The following is a 23,770-nucleotide window of genomic DNA, read 5'->3' as shown; positions in this document are numbered from 1 at the left end:
TTTGTATTTTCCTAAAAACCAAAACATTCTATCTTTATAAACACATGTCCCATGCCTCTTTCCCCGTCTTCTCACCATTCCAACTAACTTTCCATTGTTGGGAGTGGAGAGCTGTTTTGTACTCATTATTCATTACAGAAGCTCAAAACTTTCCACATAATCTTTGCTTAACAAATCTTTATAATCCCATAAACGGAACTGTCTTTTCAGTTCTAAATCAAATGGGTTTTCTTTAAAGTCCACATTTTTGTCTTTTTACAGTTGAAATCAAGCCTAGAAACAGTAAAAACAACAGAGCATCATCATCCTCTGTTTTCACTCTTTACAGATTCTTGTTTTTATTCATTTACAAACAAGAAAACCAGTGAAAATGGGGAAGCTTTCTGCAATCGGAGTTACACTAGAATCGTTTACTAGTGGTGGAGATGACATCATTGGGAAAATAATCGAGATCTGGGTCCAATTCAGAGTCCCAGTTTTGGCGCCATTGCTGAGAATATTGATGTATGTTTCTCTTGCAATGTCGATAATGTTGTTCGTAGAGAAGGTTTATATGTCTGTGGTGGTTGGATTCAATTGTTTGTTTGGGAGGAAGACAGAAAAACGTTACAAATGGGAGGAATTTAAAGATGATGTTGAATTGGGGAGCTCTGTTTATCCTCTTGTTCTTATTCAAGTTCCAATGTTCAATGAACGAGAGGTTTGTTTTCACGATTGCTCTGTTTTTTTTTTTTTTTTTTTTTTTTGGATTTTGTGTTTGGTATTGTTTTTAATGTATTTTATTATGTACACAGGTTTATCAGCTTTCAATTGGAGCTGCATGTGGGCTTTCATGGCCTTCTGATCGTATTGTAATTCAAGTTCTTGATGATTCAACAGATCCTGTCATTAAGGTAGATAATTCAATACAAACGAATTTTCTAAAACATGCAAATAACTCCATTTTTTTTTGTTAATTTATAGCATGGTGTAGATAATATAAAAAAAAACGATATTTTTTTCATTTTACAGATTAAATATTTTCATTTTCATTGTTTTTTTATGTAAGATTTAGTAATTTTATAAGCTGACTATGTTGTTAACAGCAGCATGTTTTTTAAGATAAAATAAAAATGGTAAATTTACTTTTTTTTATATTACGCCATGGAAATTACACGTAAGCACCTGCATATGTGAACTGTAATTGCGTCGGTAAAGATACATATAAATAATTGTATTTTATTATCCATTCTGTTTCAAGGACCATCTTATCCGCTCTACAATCACCCGTTATATACCAAAAATAAAAGTAAAATGTTTTATCTTGGTTTTTGACACAAGTTGGCATTAATAGCATGTAATGCCTTCAATAAAGAAAAGTTATGTTATAACCTATAACATTTGTTTATTACTATGAGTTTGGAAATATGAGGTTTTCACATAAATGGGCACAAATCACAAAGATTCTTTGATTTTTTTTCCTCTTTTCTTCAAAATAATAAAAAAAAAGTTCAAAAGTGGTTGTATATTTTGTTTCTAAAATAAAAGGTGGTTGTATGTTTTAGTCTAAAAAACAAGATATATTGTATAAGGTGGAATAAAGATAGGTAAACGTCATTGCATAAACAATTATTTATGTGGTTTTTATATGTTCTTTTATGAAAATTAAAAGCAACCATTTACATATAATTTAGAATTACACTCGGATAACGAGATTTGTTCAATTTGGTGGAATAGGATATGGTGAAAGTGGAATGTGAAAAATGGGCAAGTAAAGGCACAAATATACACTATCAAGTGAGGGACAATCGAAAAGGATACAAAGCTGGGGCACTTAAAGAGGGTCTAAAGCATCAGTATGCCAATGAATGCGATTATGTAGCTATTTTTGATGCCGATTTCCAACCTGAACCTGATTTTCTTTGGAAAACTATCCCGTTTCTTCATCATAACTCTGAGCTTGGTCTTGTTCAAGCTCGTTGGAAGTTCGGTAAACATTCCTATGAAACTTGATCTTTTTTTGTTTTATGTGTTTTCTTCGATCAACACTTAATATTCAGTGTTATACTATATTAACTGATAAAAATCTATCTACGTATTAGTGGTACATGATGGATACCTTAAAAGCTTAAACTAATCCATAAAAACTTAATTATTATATATAAAAGTTCGTAAAATAAAGGATTGATGATTTATTTACTCAATAAGCTTTATAGTACTTAGCAATTTATGCATCAATGTTTCAAACTTTTACTATTATTTTATCAATTTACGCAACAAACAAAATCTTTTATCGGTGTTATGTATATATACATTTTTAAAAAGGTTTTGCAACAATCTGGTATACGGTTTAATTTCATAACATTAGTAAATTATTAATTAACTATAAAATAAAATTATTAAAAGTATCAAACAAAAATAGTGAATTATTTACTATTCCACACAAAGAATACCTGAATAAAAAAAATCATAATGAGAGTTTTTAAAATTTAAGATTTGTTTTTCTAATTTGATTGTAAGTTTATAAGTTTTGGGTATAGAGCTTCCATAATGTAATGCTATTAAGATATTAGTCCCTTATGGTCTCTCATACAAATTATGACGATTGGTCGAGCAAATAAGTCAACTTGAAAGTGGATTTGTTGTACGAAGATTGCGTTATCACCCGTGGTCGTCTGGTGTGCGCGGTTCCTCCGTTGTAGTTAAACGGGAAGCACGACTCTACGAACCCGATAATAGGGGTTAAGAAGCTCTTGCATGCTATCTACTTCGTGACCCTTTACTGTCTCGTTCTGTAACTTACCTTCTTTTGTCCATCTACGAGATTGTAAATAGAGAGAAAGGGGGCGACAATCTTGTGGGACTCATTTCAGTTTTACGCCATAAGGTCCTTATGGACCAGGGGCAAGTGAATTATCACTTTTAGGTGCATGCAACCATCTTCCATCAATCTTGCTATATTTCATTATCTCGTATTATAGATCAATTGAGTAAGAAAAAATTCTATATTTCATTCTATTTTCTTCATCTAGATAGTAATAAGGATCCCCATTCATTCCTATAGTTTTGGATTGATTGCCCTACCTAGCTACATGGCAATGCTTTCGGGAGCACAATTCATAGAGCACTAGAGAATGAAGAGTAATGATTTTAGTTAATGATTTCAGTAAGAGCATTCAGACGAACTATTATAGTTAGTCTAGTGACTATTAGAGTATAGTTAAATTAAAAGGTATATTATAGCAATATTTTCGAGCGAGCCTCTGGATCTCTTATAAACTCCCATGTTGGGGTAAATGGAAGGATATTATGGAAATTGGTGATTGGAGATTCCCCTACAGATAGTCAAATGAATGGAGACTATCATGTCCTATTCGGAGGTTTGAGATATCCCGACTCTATATCATTATGTCTTTGCAATGTTACATAGTGCAACCCTACTTGTGACAATTTATCGTATTTGAGACTCTCTATCTTCGTATCTTCTTAGGTAGATAATCGATCATATTTTATTTGGATAGGTAGTTGTTTTTATAAGAAGTCAAGTCAAAAATCATAATTGAACGAGTAGAACTTGCCAAGATGGCTTCGTAAGCACATAAACAATTATGTAGGTGCCAACTCCTATATATATATATATATATATATATATATATATATATATATATATATATATATATATATATATATATATACTACTTCGTGAGAATAGCGGGAGGGGGGGGGGGGGGGGGAGGGGGAGGCTACTGCTTGACTGAGAGAATAAGGGTTGAGAATCACTTGCATGTTATCTACTTCGTGGCCCTTCACTGTCCCGTTCTGTAAAATACCTTCTTTCATCAATCTACGAGGTTGTAAAATGAGAGAAAGGGGCGACTATCTTGTGGGACTCATTTCAATTGTATGCCATGAGGTCCTTATGGACAAGGGGCAAGTGAATTATCACTTTTAGGAACATGTACTCCTCTACCATCAATCTTGTTACATTTCATTTTCTCGGTATACGTCAATTGAGTAAGAAAAAAGTAATATACTTCATTCTATTTTCTTCATCTTGATATTAATAAGGATCCCCATTCATTCCTATATTTCTAGATTGATTTCCTTACCTAACTACATGGCAATGTTTTAGGGAGTGCAAGTCCTAGAGCACTAGAGAATGAAGAGTTTCAGTTAGAGTAAAGGTTTCGGTAACAACATTACGAACAACTATAGTTAGTCTAGTGACTATTAGAGTATAGTTAAATTAAAATGTATATTATAGTAACCTTTTCGAGCGAGCCTCTAGATCTCTTTATAAACTCCCATGATGGGGTAAAGGAAGGATATTATGGAAATTTGTGAGTGGAGATTCCCCTACAGATAGTCAAATGAAGGTAGACTCCCATGTCCTATTCGGAGGGTTGGGTTATCCTGACTTTATATCATTATGTCTTTGCAATGTTACATAGTTCAATCCTATTTATGACAATTTATCGTATTCAGGACTCTTTATCTTCTTAGGTAGATAATCGATCGTATTTTATTTGGATAGGTAGTTGTTTTTATAAGAAGTCAAATCAAAAATCCTAATTGAACCGGTAGAGCTTGCCACAATGGCTTGGTAAGCAAATAAACAATTATGTAGGGCCAACTCTTATATATATATATATATATATATATATATATATATATATATATATATATATATATCATCACATCAAGATTGTTAGAAGAATAGAGATCTGGACTTTCGTTCGCACCAAGATTGCCATAAGGAGAGCATGCAGGTCGATGGAATCTTGTGCCCTCATGTTCATCAAGTTCGGGTTCATGGATAAAAGAGAAAGAGACATACCATAAATGATTTAAATAATAATGATAATTCTCATGAAAACATAAAAATAGAAATTATATTATTTATATCAATAAGTATATTATTATTAGATAATAGAATATACTTTTGGGATAATAATATTTTTTGAGAAAATAGTGAAAATTAAAACAATTAACACCCCTAATCGAACTATAAAATGAGAAACAATTTCAATTATTAATATCTATATTAAGATATATTTATAAACTATAAAGCTTTTAAATTTTTTATAATATTTTTTTTTGCAAAAACAATCTTTGAAACTTAAAAAATACAATAGAATTTATCAATAAATAATAGAGCTAATATGTTTTTGCAGAAATATTTTTTAACAATTTTTTAATCATAAAATAATTGATAAATTTGTTACATTTGTTATTATTTTTAAACAAATAAAAATATTAAAAATACAAAAGAGACACTGTCCATCACTGAATAAATATGTGAATAGACATATTCATTAATTAATAACTTATTATCATTTATTTCTTAGTATTTTTTTTTCAGAATATATAAGTAATTTTTTATTTTGCCACTAGAAGGGAAAATAAACCTTAGTTTATCTTGTACATAGGTTCTAATGCATTCAACTGTGAACATATAAGTTGACTGTCATATTAGTATCTTATTTTTAATTATTTTTATAACTTTTTAATTTATCTTATTTTCTAAATGTTCAAATATTTCATGAAATTGACTAATCAATAACATTGATAAATGATAAATAATTTAAGAACTAGAAAATTTAAAGAATATTAATGATTTTTTTTTTAAATTCAATTTTACCAAATTATAACATCTATATATTATATTTTAGATAAATTTTCGCTCAGTTTCTACAAACCTCCCGTCCGAGTCCCCCATATGCTAGCGGGGAGAGGTAAATAGAATACGAATATAAATACTTTTAATTATAAATATTTAAATGCCTCTTTATATAAATAAAATTATAAGTTATAACCAAGGTTTATCTCATTCCAACTTTGTATTGTAATTAATTTCGAAAAAACTATACATAAAACAATAGTTTATTGATTCTTTAAGAGCATGGCTTTTTAATGATATGACTTTCTAAAAGTTTATTTAAATTTTTAAAAGTATGAATTTCTTAATACCAATTGAATTTATTTTTCCATTGGTCCTCGTATAATCATTTAAAAAATATTTATAATTAGTTGCGACATGATTTGATGCTTCACGTGTTGTTTTCTAAATGTCTTAATTACTAAATAGTAGTATTCTAAGTTAACAACTACACTACCGAAACGATACACTTAATTTAAAAAGTACCAAATAAATATTATAAAATATTCAAGTATCTATATGAACTAACGGGTTCTATCATCTCCTTTCACTTTTTTTTTTCTTTTATCAATTTATCACCCACTTATTTTCTTTTTACCATTATCTCATCATCCTATAGAATGCTAACCTAGTCACCTTTGGATCTCCTACTCTTGTCATTTAAAATAAATATTTAATTTCTTCCTACTAAATATTTTTACTTATCTTCCTAATTATTAGATTGAGTCAAAACCATATCCTCCTAATTATTAGATTGAGTCAAAATCAAAGGATAAGATGAATATATATATATATATATATATATATATATATATATATATATATATATATATATATATATATATATATATATATTATACATGTGAATCATTAAATAGGTAAAGGATAAAATAGAAGAAACATATTTTTAATGTTCAAATATTTATAAATAATATATCAATAGTATACTTTATTTTTAAAAATTTTAAAACCATTTGATATATTTTTTTTATAATTTTTTAAAAAAAGTATGTTTTAATAATAATTTATAAAAGAAAAAAAGAAGAAAAAATAGGAAAAAAGTGATGCATGGAGATTAGTTCACTCGTGAACAATCGCATATCACAAGGTGTAGTGTTCACTGGATTATTGTAACTGCCACTTTCATTCATCACATGGAATGGTAGATCTATACGATATACCGTTAGAACTTAGGCCTTCTGGTATACCAACGACGAAGAGGCTCGTGGTCTACGTGGCCACGAGTGTTGTTCGTGCACACCACCCCAGCCTACCGTGGTCGGGCGTTTTCGTGGTGGTTTGTGGTGGGGAAGACGATCGACAACGCCCAATCAGGGCTTCTTCTTCTCTCAGTTCTTCTTCTTCTTCCTCTGTCTCTCTCTCTCTCTCTCTCTCTTCGTTCTTCTGTTCGTGGTCGTGGAGGGTACTCTATGGCTTTGTGGTGGGTGGTGGTGATCGATCTGGAAGCTCTCCACGACCGTTGTCGTGGAGAGTATAGCATATGGCCTTATAGTAATTTGCATCTAAGAATTTTCTAAAGTTCTCGTCCAAGTTCTCACAGAATTTATTATTGTTTTAATGTCTAAATATGTCTTTTATATAAAAGAAAATTATAACTAACATTTTCTTTACTTTTTAAATTATCTGGAAGTAGAATTCCAGCCAAAATAGTATCTAATGAAAGTTGATCTCATTATCTAAGTTTGTATTATTATTAATAAAAAAAAATTATACGTAAGTGAAAGCTTATATATATTTTTTAAATTATGTTTTTTTAGATCTCTAAGATTTGTTTTAATCTTTTAATAGTAAAAAAAAAAAAAAAAAAAAAAGATGATGTGGATAGGACCTCGCACGTTTAGTACCGATTTTATTTAATTTTTCCATGGGATGTCAAGTTCATCTATATAAATAGTTCCAACATGTTTTCATATTTCACGTGTTGTTTAACAAAAAAAAGACGTAATTTGTTTTTATGAAAAAAAAAAATACGATGATCAAATACAAAAAAATTGTGGTTCAAAATTAAATGTTTTATCTCTGGTGTTGGTGATCCAATGTGGCAAGTTTTTGTCCATAATTCCCCTCTACACATAAATTACCATATATCCCTCTACACTTGGTTTTTGGTATGAATTCAAAGGGAAGAAAATAATAATCAAATAATCCGGAAAACCGGTTTCCCCAAACCGGTTGCTAAGGATATAGTTTTTTCTTCCAAAATCAAACCAGTTCGTACATTAATAAAAAAAACTGATCTGATTTTGATTCGATTAGGATCGTTTTCAAATCTTGACTTATGTGCACCTCTACTTGCTAAGTACTGCACAACAATAGTATAATTATATTTTATATTTTATATTTTATTGTCGATACATAATAAATAAAAGTCTAGTAACACTTTTAAATTATTTGTTCATATTCTAAATCAGTGTCATTAAAATGAGTAGTTCAATCAACTTTAATAAATGAATGTTTTTTCTTTTTTGCCACTTGTTAAACTTTCATTCAATTTTTCAAATGTCATTTTGTGGTTATTTTGAATTAATTTTTTTTTCCATATGTCATTTTATGGTTTTTTCTATTTTAATAAATTTCACATAATATTTTAATGTAATAATAATTACAATAAATGTATTAATAAATTAATATCAGTTTCATTAATGGATTTAATTTTTTATTTCAAAATTCCTAAATTAAAGCTCATTAGTTTATTTTGTTTATTTATTTAAATTAAAAAAAATCAATTTTAATAATTCATTATTTTTCTTACTTTCTTATAAATCCAAAGTTCTTAAATATTTAAACTTTTATATTTAATTTTTTTTAATTAACTCATATAATACATGAGTCTTACACCTAGTATCAAATATGAGAAATTAAATATCCTCATATATTTTCTTCTTATTTATCTTTCTACGTATATGAAATTGTGACATGTGTCGTATTTAGATAAGATTAATAATATTTTAATATATTTGTCATCATTTCAAATAAATTAAAAGATATGTCGGAAGGAAAGTAGAACGGTATTTAATTTCTCATCACATATATTTAGTTGTCAAAAATAATACCATAAATCTAATTTTATAAAAGAACTATATTGATTATGTTTGTTAAAAAAATTATCAATATGTCTGATAATTTAAAGTTTATCTTTAGTTTCATGAACAAGTAACAACTTCTGTCAAAATCTTATTTTCAATATTATTATGAGTAGACTTTACAGAAAAAAATGTTTTTTATGGTCTAATACATAATTATATTTCAACAAATAAATAAATTTTTTAACAACAAAATATATTAAAACAAAAAAGCCAAGCAGGATGAAGAGCAATTTATAATCCTATAGAAGATTGACGTATCTAACATTATAAGTTAAGGAGGATGCACAGCAATTTCTTATGAGAGACACACCTTTTCTTACTCTTTAACTCTAGTAAGTTAAGGAGATATTTATCATAATACCATTACTTTAAAATGAGTCTAGTAACACTTTTAAACTATTTGTTCATATTCTAAATCAGTATCATTAAAATGAGTAGGTCAATCAACTTTAATAAATGAAGGTTTTTTTTTGCCACTTGTCACACTCTCATTCAATTTGTCAAATGTCATTTTGTGATTACTTTGAATTAATTTTCTTTTCCACCTATCATTTTATGGTTTTTTCTATTTTAGTAAATTCCACATAATATTTTAATGTAATAATAATTACAATAAATGTATTAATAAATGAATATCAGTTTCATTAATGGATTTAACTTTTTATTTCAAAATTCCTAAATTAAAGCTCATTAGTTTATTTTGTTTATTTATTTAAATTTAAAAGAAAATTCAATTTTAATAATTCATTATTTTTCTTATTTTCTTGTAAATCCAAAGTTCTTAAATATTTAAACTTTTATATTTACTTTTTTTAATTAACCCATGTAATACATGAGTCTTACACCTAGTATCAAATATGAGAAATTAAATATCCTCATATATTTTCTTCTTATTTATCTTTCTACGTATGTGAAATGGTGACATGTGTCGTATTTAGATAAGATTAATAATATTTTAATATATTTGTCATCATTTCAAATAGATTAAAAGATATATCGAAAGGAAAGTAGAACAATATTTAAATTCTCATCAAATATATATAGTTGTCAAAAATAATTACCATAAATCTTATTTTATAAAAGAACATTGATTATGTTTGTTAAAAAAGATTATCAATATGTCCAATAATTTAAAGTTTATCTTTAGTTTCATAAAAAGTAACAACTTCTGTCAAAATCTTATTTTCAATTTTATTATGAGTAGACTTTACAGAAAAAATGTTTTTTATGGTTCAATACATAATTATATTTCAACAAATAAATAAATTTTTAACAACAAAATATATTAAAACAAAAAAGCCAAGCAGATGAAGAGCAATTTATAAACCTATAGAAGATTGATGAATCTAACATTATAAGTTAAGGAGGATGCAGAGCAATTTCTTATGAGAGACACACCCTTTCTTACTCTTTAACTCTAGTAAGTTAAGGAGATATTTATCATAATATCATTACTTTAAAATGAGTCTAGTAACACTTTTAAACTATTTGTTCATATTCTAAATCAGTGTCATTAAAATGAGTAGGTCAATCAACTTTAATAAATGAAGGTTTTTTTTGCCACTTGTCACACTCTCATTCAATTTGTCAAATGTCATTTTGTGATTACTTTGAATTAATTTTCTTTTCCACCTATCATTTTATGGTTTTTTCTATTTTAATAAATTCCACATAATATTTTAATGTAATAATAATTACAATAAATGTATTAATAAATGAATATCAGTTTCAATAATGGATTTAACTTTTTATTTCAAAATTCCTAAATTAAAGCTCACTAGTTTATTTTGTTTATTTATTTAAATTTAAAAGAAAATTCAATTTTAATAATTCATTATTTTTCTTATTTTCTTATAAATCCAAAGTTTTTAAATATTTAGACTTTTAAATTTAACTTTTTAATTAACCCATGTAGTACATGAGTCTTACACCTAGTATCAAATATGAGAATTTAAATATCCTCATATATTTTCTTCTTATTTATCATTCTACATATGTGAAACGGTGACATGTGTCGTATTTAGATAAGATTAATAATATTTTAATATATTTGTCATCATTTCAAATAGATTAAAAGATATGTCAGAAGGAAAGTAGAACGATATTTAATTTCTCATCAAATATATATAGTTGTCAAAAATAATTACCATAAATCTTATTTTATAAAAGAACTATATTGATTATGTTTGTTAAATTTTTTTATCAATATGTCTGATAATTTAAAGTTTATCTTTAGTTTCGTAAACAAGTAACAACTTCTGTCAAAATCTTATTTTCAATTTTATTATGAGTAGACTTTACAGAAAAAATGTTTTTTTATGGTTCAATACATAATTATATTTCAACAAATAAATAAATTTTTAACAACAAAATATATTAAAACAAAAAAGCCAAGCAGATGAAGAGCAATTTATAAACCTATAGAAGATTGATGAATCTAACATTATAAGTTAAGGAGGATGCAGAGCAATTTCTTTTGAGAGACACGCCCTTTCTTACTCTTTAGCTCTAGTAAGTTAAGGAGATATTTATCATAATACCATTACTTGTAGGGCTGAGTTCTATTCCCTCTCATCCTTAATACGTATGTGTATGTCGAAGGGATCCGAAGGGATATGGAGAAATTAACAAATCAACAAATTTGGATTCCAATAAAATCCACCAAAATCTCTATTTCAATAATTTTATCATTTATAAGATAAGGAAGATAAATTGAATTCCATTCATTATCTTTGTACTTGCTAGAAAGTCAAATTATCGTTTCATTCTTATTGAAAAAAAATAACCATTGGAATTCAAATACTATTAGTCTTCTATTATAATAAATGTGAATATTTGAAACTAATGTTTTGCTGCTTACGTTTATTTATTAGTGTGTTTCAACTTTTGGTTATCTTATGTTGAAATCTTCTAGTCAACATATTCCAACATTTTATAGTTATGTATCAATTATATAAAGTTCCAAGAAACTGATATCAACGCATAAAAGTTAATACAGTTTATGATGCTATGATGTTTTAGTGAACTCTGATGAATGCTTAATGACAAGAATGCAAGAGATGTCACTTAACTACCACTTCAAAGTGGAGCAAGAAGTTGGTTCTTCTACACATGCATTTTTTGGCTTCAATGGTAATTAAAAAGGTGTTATAGGATTTCAAAGCACCATATGTATGGTTTTAAAACCAAGTTTAATCTCCTACGTTTTCGTAGGGACTGCTGGAGTTTGGCGAATGGCAGCACTTAACGAGGCTGGAGGATGGAAAGATCGTACCACAGTGGAGGATATGGATCTAGCAGTTAGAGCTAGTCTTAAAGGTTGGAAGTTCTTATACCTTGGTTCAATAAAGGTAAAGAAAGATTAAAATCTTATGACTTACGACATAATACAACCATGCTTTGTGTTAAATACATCTTTATGTTTGATACATAGGTTAAGAACGAATTGCCTAGTTCATTGAAAGCATATCGTTACCAACAACATCGATGGTCTTGCGGTCCAGCAAACCTCTTCAGGAAAATGATTTACGAGATCATGATAAATGAGGTAATATTGTTTTCCATTAGTTCCGCAACTGATTAGTTCTCTCAATGGATATTGTTGTGAATATCTTACTACTTTATTCAGAAAGTTACATTGTGGAAGAAGCTACATGTGATATATAGTTTCTTCTTTGTAAGAAAGATAGTGGCTCATATTGTTACTTTCGTGCTCTATTGTGTTGTAATTCCTGCGAGTGTGTGGATACCTGAAGTCGAGGTTCCGACTTGGGGTACGATTTATATCCCAACCGTCATAACCATTCTGAATGCTGTTGGAACTCCAAGGTTTTCATTCTATAATTCGTAGTACCCTTTCTAAAAGGCTATGGTTGTTCTTACTTCCATTTTTATTCTTACCTTACAGGTCTTTTTATTTGGTGGTATTTTGGATAGTCTTTGAGAATGTCATGGCCCTCCATCGAACCAAGGCTACATTCATCGGAATTTTGGAGGCTCAAAGAGTGAATGAATGGGTTGTCACTGAGAAGCATGGGGGTGCTTCCAAGGCTAAAACTGTAACCAGGCAACATGGAAGACTAGGCTTCAAACTAAGTGAAAGGTGCACAATCTTAATAATAGTAAATTTTATATGGATGACTAAACTAAAGAATCATTATATATATATATATATATATATATATATATATATATATAGCTCAAAATTTCAGAAATAGTCCTAATTATTTTCAGTTTTTCTCTAATATAGTTCTTATTAGAGTTAATTTTTGCATAGATAGTCCATTTGGAGCAAACCTTTCATTTAGTAGTCCCTTTCGATAAAACTTAAGATATCAATTGTCCTTGTGACCAACTTTGCTAACAAAATTTTGTTAAATGTTTATGAAATGATAAAAATACCCTTATATCCTATACCTTTTCCCTTATTTATCTCTTAACATTTAAGACCACTACCACCGATACAAAGAATCTACCACCACCATCCGACTAGTGCTACTACCATCGTCTGCCTACTTCCACCACCATCTACAAACAATCAAAACCAACTTCATCTTCACCGTGGGAGTACATCCATTTGACAAAGAATTTTGCTTAATACCCCAATTCTCATTCACCTTTTTTTCTCCACCGTCATTGCATTCGATCATTTACCCAAAAACACGATCAACACTCCATGAAGATGTAATTTGAAAGTCAAACATTCATATTGGCCCTTAGTTTTGTAGATGACCAAAACAAAAAGCACCCATGACATAAAAAATAAACCTATATGGGTAGGTTTCCGACGAGAATCTATTGCCCACATCACCATGAATCTATTCTCAGCAAGAACACCATGATAAAAAAAAAATTATCGTAACCACCTTGACATAAAAACCCATTCCTCTTATTCTAACCTCAATCGTCGGTCCCATTATCTAAAGATGATAATGATTGGTGGTATGAAGGTGAAACAGTACATACATAACAAGATGACGCATGTGTTCCTTTTTACCAAATTGAAATCAATATTTGGGTTTTTATTAACAAACTGATAGCGAGATGTGTTCTAATGGAGTCGAAAAAACTATAGTAAGAATCAAAATCAAGATCTGAAATCCTAGTGGTGACGGAATACCTAGAACTTCAGTGATCAAACCTAAACCCTAAAGCAGAAATCTGGATTGAGACCGATGTCTTGAAGACACAACTTGTGGAGAATCCGTCAAACATTTCTGAACCAACTCAACGAAAGTATTTGAGTTAAGAGGCGGAGGTTTCCATCCTTGAACTCAATGAACTGCACTCTAAAGTCGGTGGTTTCCGAAGGTAAGAGGCGGAGGTTTCTGCCATTAACCATAACCCCACCACCTATGCCATCAATGACCCAACCCTTCAATTCTTAACCTACAATTAATTCCATAGTAAACACTCCACACTAGTGCAATATCGATTAAACAAATACAATATCATTAATTATATTTCATTGGAAAATCATCACAAAACTCTCATTTTTCATCTTTAAATGCTCTCATCATCTTTACTGCATATATATATATATATATATATATATATATATATATATATATATATATATATATATATATATATATATATATCAACAATCCCTACTCCCTTTTCTGCGAATCACCTATTTTATTCTTTTTTATTTCTTGACCAGGTATTTTAGATCTCTTGGACTATTAAATTCTTTCTTCATTCACAACCATCCTACCCTATGCCTTCCTTCATTCAATCACTACTATAAAATGATCCTTCTCTTTATCAAATCTATTAATATCAATCCATCTCTAAACCACCAAATGATCCTACTTAATGACAAATTACATGATTCCTAAAAAGCAATACACAAATCACCCACCAAAAAAACCAATGGTTTTCATTTGACTCATACCGTAAGCAACGTAATGAATTTTAGTTTTCATACAATTCATGGGCAGAGCTATTTAAAATTCATAATCGCTCTTATAAAGTTCTAGATCAAAGACTCCTTTAAATGAACATGATTCTTTTAAAAACAATGACTTTTAGAAAATCTTTGATACTATTGTCCTTTAGTAGACCTATAATACAAAATCTAATGGCATGCTTCAAATGACTCTCAAAACTGATAATAGCCCACTAACAAGACATGAAATTATCTTTAAAATATATTTCAAGACAATAACTACTCACTGGACATATACATTGAAAACTAATTTTCGAATGTGACTCTTGACAATTATAATGACATCTCTACTTATATATAGGTTCATGTATAGACTATCATTACTGTGTGAATGTACGGCCAAATACAAACCATTGATTAGTTTCCCAAACAGTGGAATTCAAAATTAATTGTAATTATTAAGTTACTAAATAATAGGATTTAATTTGGATAATGATTGATTTAACCATATCTCTTGATAAAATTTGATCCACTAGAAGAAAATTGGTTTTCAATTGATCTTGATTGTATATATGTACATATATACACACACATTAATAATATATATTTTTTGTATCCTTTCAGGATTCTTATGCTAGAGCTTTGTGTGGGCATTATCCTCTTTGTATCTGGTTGTTATGATCTTGCATTTGGCAAGTATTATTACTACATTTATCTATATCTTCAATCTATAGCGTTCGTCATAATGGGTATGGGTTATGTTGGTATTCAAGTTCCCAACTCTTAGATTACATTCTTTGTCAATTCCATTTGACCGACATTCACTTGGTCTTTCTTACCTGATCCTTTAGTTTATTAGTTGCACCATACAATGGGATTAGGGAAAACAAAACTTCCATTTCCTTCATTTAATTTCTACAGGTTTTTTTGAATCCAAAAAAACAATGCGGCTGCAGAAAACACAACTTCATTTGATTGTTACATTTTTCGCGGTATCCAAAAAATAAATCATGATAGTTACATACAGAGAAGAAAAGTACAAATAAGCATAAAAAGAGACAAGGAATGAAGAAAACGCTAAGTGTGGCTTCAAGTAAGATTTGAAGGAGAAGGTTTTATATGTAATTATCAAATTATGTATCTTTTTTTCAATATGTATTCATGTCCATTTTTATATATTTTTTTGTTTTAAATAATTATTAGAATAAATATTAAATAAAGGTTCATTTTTTTCATCGAATTTCCAATTTTATATTGTTTAAATGCTTAGGAACTTCTAATGGTGCATAAATGTATACACCAAGTATGGTTAAGTCATAGATGATTCATTATAAGTACATGTATATGTTCATGTATATACATATGGGCATGCATAACTGCAGACAAATATGCACTTGTATTAGTGCACGTCTATATATATATATATATATATATATATATATATATATATATATATATATATATATATATATATATATATATATATATATATTGTTGTGATATGTCTCCGGCTCGTCTCCTGCTTCGTGAGGGATGGCAAAGGGGGCCTGAGAATCACATGAAAGGAAACAAGATCGTCAGTCGTCGTCCGGGAGGATGTTCCGGAACGATGCTCTGACGATTAAGTCAGTTCTAGGTTTTGATGAGAGGGCGAGAACGTGTGTAAATAAAGGTTAATGTTGAGTATCTGTTTTAAATAACTATTCGAATAAATATTAAATAAAGGTTCATTTTTTTCTTTGAATTTTCAATTTTATAATGTTTAAATTCTTAGGAACTTCTAATGGTGCATAAATGTATACACCAAGTATGGTTAAGTCATAGATGATTCATTATAAGTACATGTATATGTTCATGTATATACATATGGGCATGACTAACTGCACATGAATATGCACTTGTATTAGTGCACGTCTATATGTTCATGCATATATATTGTTGTGATATGTCTCCGACTCGTCTCCTGCTTCATGAGGGATGGAAAAAGGGGGCCTGAGAATCACAGCAAAGGAAACAAGATCGTCAGTCGTCGTTCGAGAGGATGTCCCAGAATGATGCTCCGACGATCAAGTCAGTTCTAGGTTTTGATGAGAGGGCGAGAAAGTGTGTAAATAAAGGTTAATGTTGAGTATCGGTCCCCTCTCTTGGAGGAGAAGGGGCCTTTTTATACAAGGAATTTTCCTGATCTGATTCCAAAGTGACACTTGGAGGGATTCAGCTTCATGTTATATTCGTCCAGTATGTCGAAGGCTTCTTCAAGATCCTTGATATAATCTTTAGTTTTCTTAGACTTGACCACCATGTCCTCGATGTAGACTTCGATGGTGTCCCCCAGTTTCTCTTTGAACATCTTGTTTACTAGCCTTTGGTATGTTGCACCTGCATTTTTAATACAAAATGGCATGACAGTATAACAATTGATACCTATTGGAGTTATGAATGTTGTATCCTCTTGGTCGGATGGTTCCATCTGGATCTTTTGGAATCCCGCAGATGCATCCATGAATGTTAATAATTAATGACCCACTGTCGCATCTATCATGGAGTTTATGTGTGGTAGATGGAAAGGATCCTTGGGAAAAGCCTTGTTAAGATCGATGTAATCTACACACATCTCCACTGACCATTCTTCTTTGGTACCACGACCACATTAGCTAGCCACCTTGGGAATTTCACCTAATTTTTCATTCCTATTTTAAGAAGTTTTTTACTTCTTATTGTATAATTTGGTTTCTATCTGGTGCGAACTTCCTTATCTTTTGGTGTATTGGTCTGAAAGATGGATCAATGTTAAGTTGATGGGTTATTATATTTTTGTTTATACCTGTCATGTCCTCATGCATCCATGCAAATGTATTGCTTCTAACTTTGAGGAACTTTATTAGATATTGTTCAATCTGTTTAGGCATTAAGGATCCTATGAGAATTTTGTCTTCAGGATCCTCATGGTTCAGGGGCACTTCCTTTACAACTTGTTCTCCTGTTTCTAGCACATCTCGTGCCCACTGCTTTAATTGCTATGCTTGTCGTGGTATTGTTGAATATTTCATCGAAGTCTTGTAGCATTCTTTGGATTCTTGTTGATATCCTTTGATCTTTACTATCCCCCATAGGGTGGGCATCTTCACACACTGATGATACGTCGACGAGACAACCTTCATTTTGTGGATCCATGGTCTACCTAGTATAACATTATAAGAGAACAACGTATCAATTACACAAAAACTTTGCATAGAGTTTACCCCCTCTATGTAGATAGGTAGCTTCATCTCGTTGACTGTGTGTTTGGTTTCGCCGCTGAATCCAATCAACATTGAGGATCTTCTAACTATTTCAGACTCCGGGATATTCATTCTTTTTAACGCTTCTAGGAGTATAATATTTACTGAGGATCCTCCATCGACAAGGATCCTTCTGACGAAATGGTTGGTGATGTAAAGAGTGATCATCAATCCATCATGGTGAGGATCTTGGATGTCTTGTCTATCTGCTTCGTCGAAGGTGATCTCTTTCTCGTTTGTGATTGACGTATTCTTCCATGACCCTTCTTCTTTTTCTGTTTTTAACACCTTGGCGTGACTCTTTGCTATAAAATAAGAGGTACCACAAATGTCCGATCCTCTAGAGAGCACATTGATTACCTTGGCGTTAGTAGGAGGGGATCTTGGTTTGTCGAGGATCTTCTGAGGATCCTGATATTTATCTTTGGATCTTTTTTTTCTTTTTCCAAGGATTACTTTGAGGTATCATTTGCCTAAGAGGTAGCTGATCTCCTTCCAAAGAGTTATGCAATCCTCTGTGATATGACCAAAGTCTTCATGGTATAAACAGCATTTGGATTTGTCTTTCCATGTGGTGGATTTTTCTCCCTTTCTTGGCCATCTTGCTTTGTCTCCAAGATCCTACATAGCAAATATTATACCTGAAATATCCACAGAAAAGCAATAGTCAATAATCTTAAGAAAGTATTATTACTGTCCTTGATCTTCAAGAGCATTAGCCCTATGATGATCAGGTTTGGAATATTGTTTTGAATTATAGGATCTTTGGTCCGAGGAGTCAGCCTTCCTATTAGGGTGATCGTATGAGTTTGGTGGGTTGCTCCTCTTTTGGATCTCCTTATCTTCTTTGAGCCGTATGAACCTTAATGCTCTACTCCTAACTTCGTCCATCCTTTTGCATGGCGTCATTACGAGGTCTTCGTAGAAAGGATGTTGAGAGAAAAACTTGATAAAAGTTAGTAACGAGATAATAAATTGCAGAATAAGTTAATCTCAATGGATCTTGTTAGATCAACAGTAAAAGTTAGATAAGTTAGATTGCGGAAATGTAAGGAAAGTAAATAGCAACAAGTTTATATCAATAACCATTACACAAGTAGACACTTAGTTGAATCGTAACATGGTTTGCATGTAAACACAAGTTAGCATATGATGAACAACATAAGTGAAGAAGGAATCAGTTTAAGTATTAGTTAAGATAACTTGAGATATAGAGCTAAACAATCTTATATTGATAAGCTCTGAAGCGGTAAGAATACATGAAGTGGGAAGCTCTATTTATAGAGTCCCAAAAGTTACATGGAAATAATAAAATAACATAATGCAAATGGCTTCGGTGACCTTGAATGGTACACCGGATAATACTATGATTACAAGAAAAGTCAGTAAAAAGGTAAATTATAACAGTCTTCATGTAAGGTTCATCTGCGGGTCATCTTCATGTTTTCGGGTTCACATGTTGACAAAAGTAGTCTCCGGGTAAGTCTTCTTCGGTTCACAAGGCATGAGGTCTACGGGTCCATCTTAGCTGAAGAAGCTCACTTTCTTGTTTAAAAAATTTTCCCCGAAGTGACCTCTCAGCTAATTTCTTCATTGATTCATCTTGAGGAACTTGATGATGATCTACCAAAACTTCCTGACTTCAAAAAGCCATTTGATCCTCCTTGAAATTTCAAACTTTACTTCTTCAGAGGTGTGTTTGGACTTTTTCACTGAGGTCAAGGTGATCTCCAGTTTCTTCTTAGTTAAACGATGAATTGTTGTAACTAGAATGAAGAATTTTGGACTATCTTCAGATTTCTTGTATACCATCCCGAGCTCTGGAAAAATTGTTGCACCAAGGTTTATCTCTTGAAATCCTTCAGTGATAGTTGGAACATGATCAAAGGGAGGAAAATCAAACTTGTTAGCAAGAATAGGATGAATCTCTGCATCTATCTTTCCAAAATCACACACAAGGGTCTTAAGGAACTCACATGCCCTTTCAAAAGCAACTTTCATCTTGGGATACTTTCCTGCCTTCAGCTGGAACACCCGAGGAATTAGGAAGATCTCTTCAGGATTCATGAAAACGAAGTCTGCTTGTGATCTTACATAATAACATCCTCTTCGGGACAGAGTGTATTGAAATAATTCACTCTTCATAAAATTCATGACCTTGTTTTTTTTCTCCCATTCTGGTCTGTCGTTGGACCAGATGTCTTGGAATTTTCCACCGTGTTTAGCATGAAAGAGATTCAGTCGCTCAAATTCCCTGGGGAGCCTTTTGTCTTCGGTTATGGTGAGTTCAAAGGATTGGAATACTGAGAAGTATTTGGAGCTTGGAGAGATTGTAATATCTCAGTAGCCATCAGAAGGCGGTTCAACATATCTAAGAACTGGAATGTAATCGAAGTCTAGGAGTCTGCAGGTAGTGTTTACCCATGAGTTGATTAATGTTTCATCAAAGGTTGTATCAAAACCTTGTGCTATCCAAATCTCGTCTGTGAATTTCACAGCGCTCCAGTCTTGTTTCTTTTGAGCTGTTGCGGGGGAGTCATCGGTGTGATAGGATGACATCTCTTCCTCTAGATTCTACAAGTGAGGAGGAGTTTGTTTTTGAGGAGAAGACCGAGGAGTTGGATGTTGAGGAGAATCCTGAGGATTTGGTTGCCGAGGAGAACCCTGAGGAGTTGGGTCTTTGAAGAGCTCTGAGGAGGATGAACCTTCATTATCTTAATCACTTCCCCCTTTTGAGGAAGAAGGCTCCATCTGCTCCTCAAACTAATGCTTCAAATCATCGAGTTTCTGAAAGGTTGTGTTGAACTGTCTTTTCATTTGAGCACACATGACTTTGTTGGTAGGAATCTCCGGGTTAGAAAGTGTTTGATAAATTTCTTTTGTGAGACGAAGAATTTCATCAACACTTGCTTTGGAAGGTAAGGAGCGCCTTAACCCTTTGATTGTTTCTTGAAGAACCGAAAACCCTGATTCATAAGCAGTGTGATTTTCCTTAATGAGCTACTTGGAATTGCCTTCTTGAGTCTACAGGGTTTGTAGAAGTTCAGTCTTGAGCTCTTTCACCACTGCGATAAGATTCGTTGCCTTGTAGATAAACTCTTTGTGATCATTAGTGAGTTTCCTCAATGAGCTACTTGGAATTGTTCTTTCTGTAGTAATTTGTTCTCTGGTTTCCAATACTTCAATTCGATCAATTAAAGATTGTGTAGTGGGGACATCGGTGGACTGCGGGTTTGTAGAAGTAACTTCTTCTTCTTCTTTTTGTTTCAGCTTAGAGGTGGAGTGTTGTGAACAACTGGACTCTTCATCATCTATAACCATGATGAAGTTATCTGAAGGGAGAGGCTGTTGGACTTCATCAATGTTGTTTTCATCTAAGGCAAAGGTTGGTGCAGAGCTGATCTCAATGGTAGTGCCATCTTAATTTGAATCATGGACTTCGTTGTTTGGGGGAGGATTTGAAGGACCAACAACATTTTCCATCTCTTGAACCTTTTGTATGGTGTTTTCCATATCTTAAAAGCCATTGTTGAACTGAAAGGATATCATGCACCGTTTTCGCGTTGTTGATCATAGTGGCCCAATACTTGGCCACATGGAGAAGGAATTGTTCTTTCTGTTGTTGTTGTTGTTGCCCTTGTTGAGCTTTCCTTTCCTGAGGAGCCCTTTAGAAGGCTTCAAATTTCCTCAGCCCAGATTCTGTTGTTGGGCGGTAACGAGACCATGAGTCATCATATGCATAACCGTCAAATCCTTGTCGCACCAAAATGTCCCTCGGGTTCATGGATCCTTGCATATTTTTGCTCACCTTGCCTAAAGCGCTTGTGTGTAATGTTGGCGGAACAAGATTTCCAGAGCTTCCTCGGTCTTCTTGGTCTAAAACAAAGTTACCATGTAGTGCAACTTGTGTTTATTGTGTATGTGTGACACGAAGGAAAATGGAGTTCAGCTCCTCGGGAGAGAGAAAGTGTAGACGTGAAGCCATGGAGACCTTAGGGAGAGAAACATCATCTGGATCCACTTGGAATCCACATTGGTTTTTGTCTCCATGTTGAGATGAAACAGATACATTTACTGTATTAGAGTGGTTAGATTGGGTAACTGCAGGTGAGTTAGCAGGGACTCGAACGGTTGCGGGAGTCTTTGGAGAGACTCTGACATTTTCCTCCTTTCGCTGTTGGCCTTGACTGTGGGTAAGTTTCAACTTTTTCCTCCTAAAAACATCTCCGGACTCCGAAGGCTCATTTAAACTACATCGATGACATTTAGTGGTGGGTCATGAGCCTTGGATGGAGAATGTTGAACCTGAGGAGTAGACTTTGCGGTTTTGGTTACTCTTTTCTTCGAAGCACCAACACCCTTTATGAAAACATTTGCGGGTGTTCGTTTTGTGACAACTAAGGATTTGAACCTTTTTGGTTTGGTTTTCGGGTTTTGGACTTCGGTAGGCTGAAAGGACCTTGGCGGGGAAGAGTGATATGGGGCAATATCAGTCGTAGCCAATATGTGGTCAGCTACCTCAATGTTAGTAAGTCCAATTGATTCAAGAATTTACATAGGAAGACGACGAATAGGACCGAAGACAGATTGGTCCTTAGAATGATTGTACCTTTTGAGGTCTCTTGCATAGAAGAGATTCGTGTCATTTCCAAGTCTGAGATTGGAATCCTTATGAAGATCCACTAAGGATAGAGACCAAAACCTTGCAAAGTGAGTTCAGTCATTCCTTCCTTCGGGGCCCCTTTAGACACGTACTGAAGAAAATCCTCCCAGAGGATGTGCCCATAGTTCACTGGGTTGCCTATAAAGATGCTCCAAACAATGTCAAGTAGAGGCTTTCCTATGTTGTTTGTGCCTCCGTTTCTTCCTGATAGACACCTAATCACATACACATATTGCCAAACCGCATGCAATTTTCCTTTCTTGAACTCAGCAATCCCTTTGAGCTTGGCATGGTACCCCACTTGGTACAATGCAAAGAAGACTTCATTGGTACTCGGAGAGTAGAACTCCGTTAAAGGTGAAACCATCAAATTAATAGCTTCAAGGAACTTTTCCTTGGTCAAGACAACCAGGGAATCATTGATTAAATGGAGATGGATTTCTTAGGGTTTGTCGTTGGGCCTAAAAGTATAAAATGCACATTTGAAGAGAACAAATTGAGGAACAGATTCAATGAATGAGTCAAATGCACCAAACAGAGAATGAGTTGGGAGAAACTTGATCATGATCTTGATTGAATCGTTGTAGTTATCATGCTCATCAAAAAAACCCTCTGTAGTTACTAGCTGCAGTTGAAGGAGTGAGATCCTTAATTGTTGATCCAGACGCAGTTGGTCTTGCAGATCCAAAAGCCTTTGATTGTTTCTTCGACACACCAAATTTCACCATTGTTGCAGGAAAAGATTTTGAAGAACTTGCTAGAAAAGGGTTTTTTGCAAGAAGGTGAAGAAGAAGGAGTTCGTCTGTAAGATTTCAGAAAGCGTAAAGCTTTATTGGGGAAGAAAAGGGGTTTTTTATACCTCCATATTTCAAATTTAATTAAGAACAATTTAATTACAACTGTTAAAGCAAAAAACCTTTGGGTTTTTACCATTATCTGTTAAAATTAAATTAATAAACAAAAATGTTTTTTCGGGAAAAGAGGAGCTTTTAATGAGTTGTAGGCCCATTATGACATGTCGTACAATCATGTGGTGAAAATGTTGTGGTTCGTCGAATAAAGTGGGAAAGTGGAACGGATGTGACCACAACGGTTGCATGATGTGATTGGTTGAGCGAAAAAGATTTTCAAAAAGGATTTCGTTTATGGAAAATCAGTTTATTTATCCTTTATCCAAAAATGGGCCTGATT

At 32.1% G+C, this 23,770-nt stretch overlaps 1 protein-coding gene across 1 annotated transcript; it reads left to right on the top strand.

The window, feature by feature from the left end:
* The first annotated feature begins 37 nt into the window (after positions 1 to 37).
* LOC145159140 (glucomannan 4-beta-mannosyltransferase 9-like) lies at positions 38 to 15,870 on the top strand. Its single transcript, XM_079078057.1, has 10 exons — positions 38 to 700; positions 795 to 893; positions 1,717 to 1,969; positions 11,767 to 11,877; positions 11,959 to 12,095; positions 12,179 to 12,292; positions 12,374 to 12,573; positions 12,653 to 12,847; positions 15,260 to 15,384; positions 15,557 to 15,870. Exons 1-10 carry the CDS (start codon positions 371 to 373, stop codon positions 15,640 to 15,642), a joined length of 1,650 nt encoding a protein of 549 aa, XP_078934183.1. The 5' UTR covers positions 38 to 370; the 3' UTR covers positions 15,643 to 15,870.
* Positions 15,871 to 23,770: the final 7,900 nt, after the last annotated feature.

The sequence above is a fragment of the Lactuca virosa genome, chromosome 2 (assembly GCF_052849685.1).
Source record: "Lactuca virosa cultivar CGN04683 chromosome 2, Lactuca_virosa_CGN04683_v6, whole genome shotgun sequence".
NCBI lineage: Eukaryota > Viridiplantae > Streptophyta > Magnoliopsida > Asterales > Asteraceae > Lactuca > Lactuca virosa.
Note: the sequence above shows the minus strand (reverse complement) of the source record. Positions and strands in the feature narration are given on the sequence as shown.

Bases quoted from the DNA above. Each gene is read 5' to 3' on its own strand.
- LOC145159140 (XM_079078057.1), top strand. From the start codon at position 371: ATGGGGAAGCTTTCTGCAATCGGAGTTACACTAGAATCGTTTACTAGT. The intron at 11,878-11,958 runs GTAATTAAAAAG...ACGTTTTCGTAG, and splicing joins TGCATTTTTTGGCTTCAATG to GGACTGCTGGAGTTTGGCGA. The intron at 12,293-12,373 runs GTAATATTGTTT...TACTTTATTCAG, and splicing joins ACGAGATCATGATAAATGAG to AAAGTTACATTGTGGAAGAA.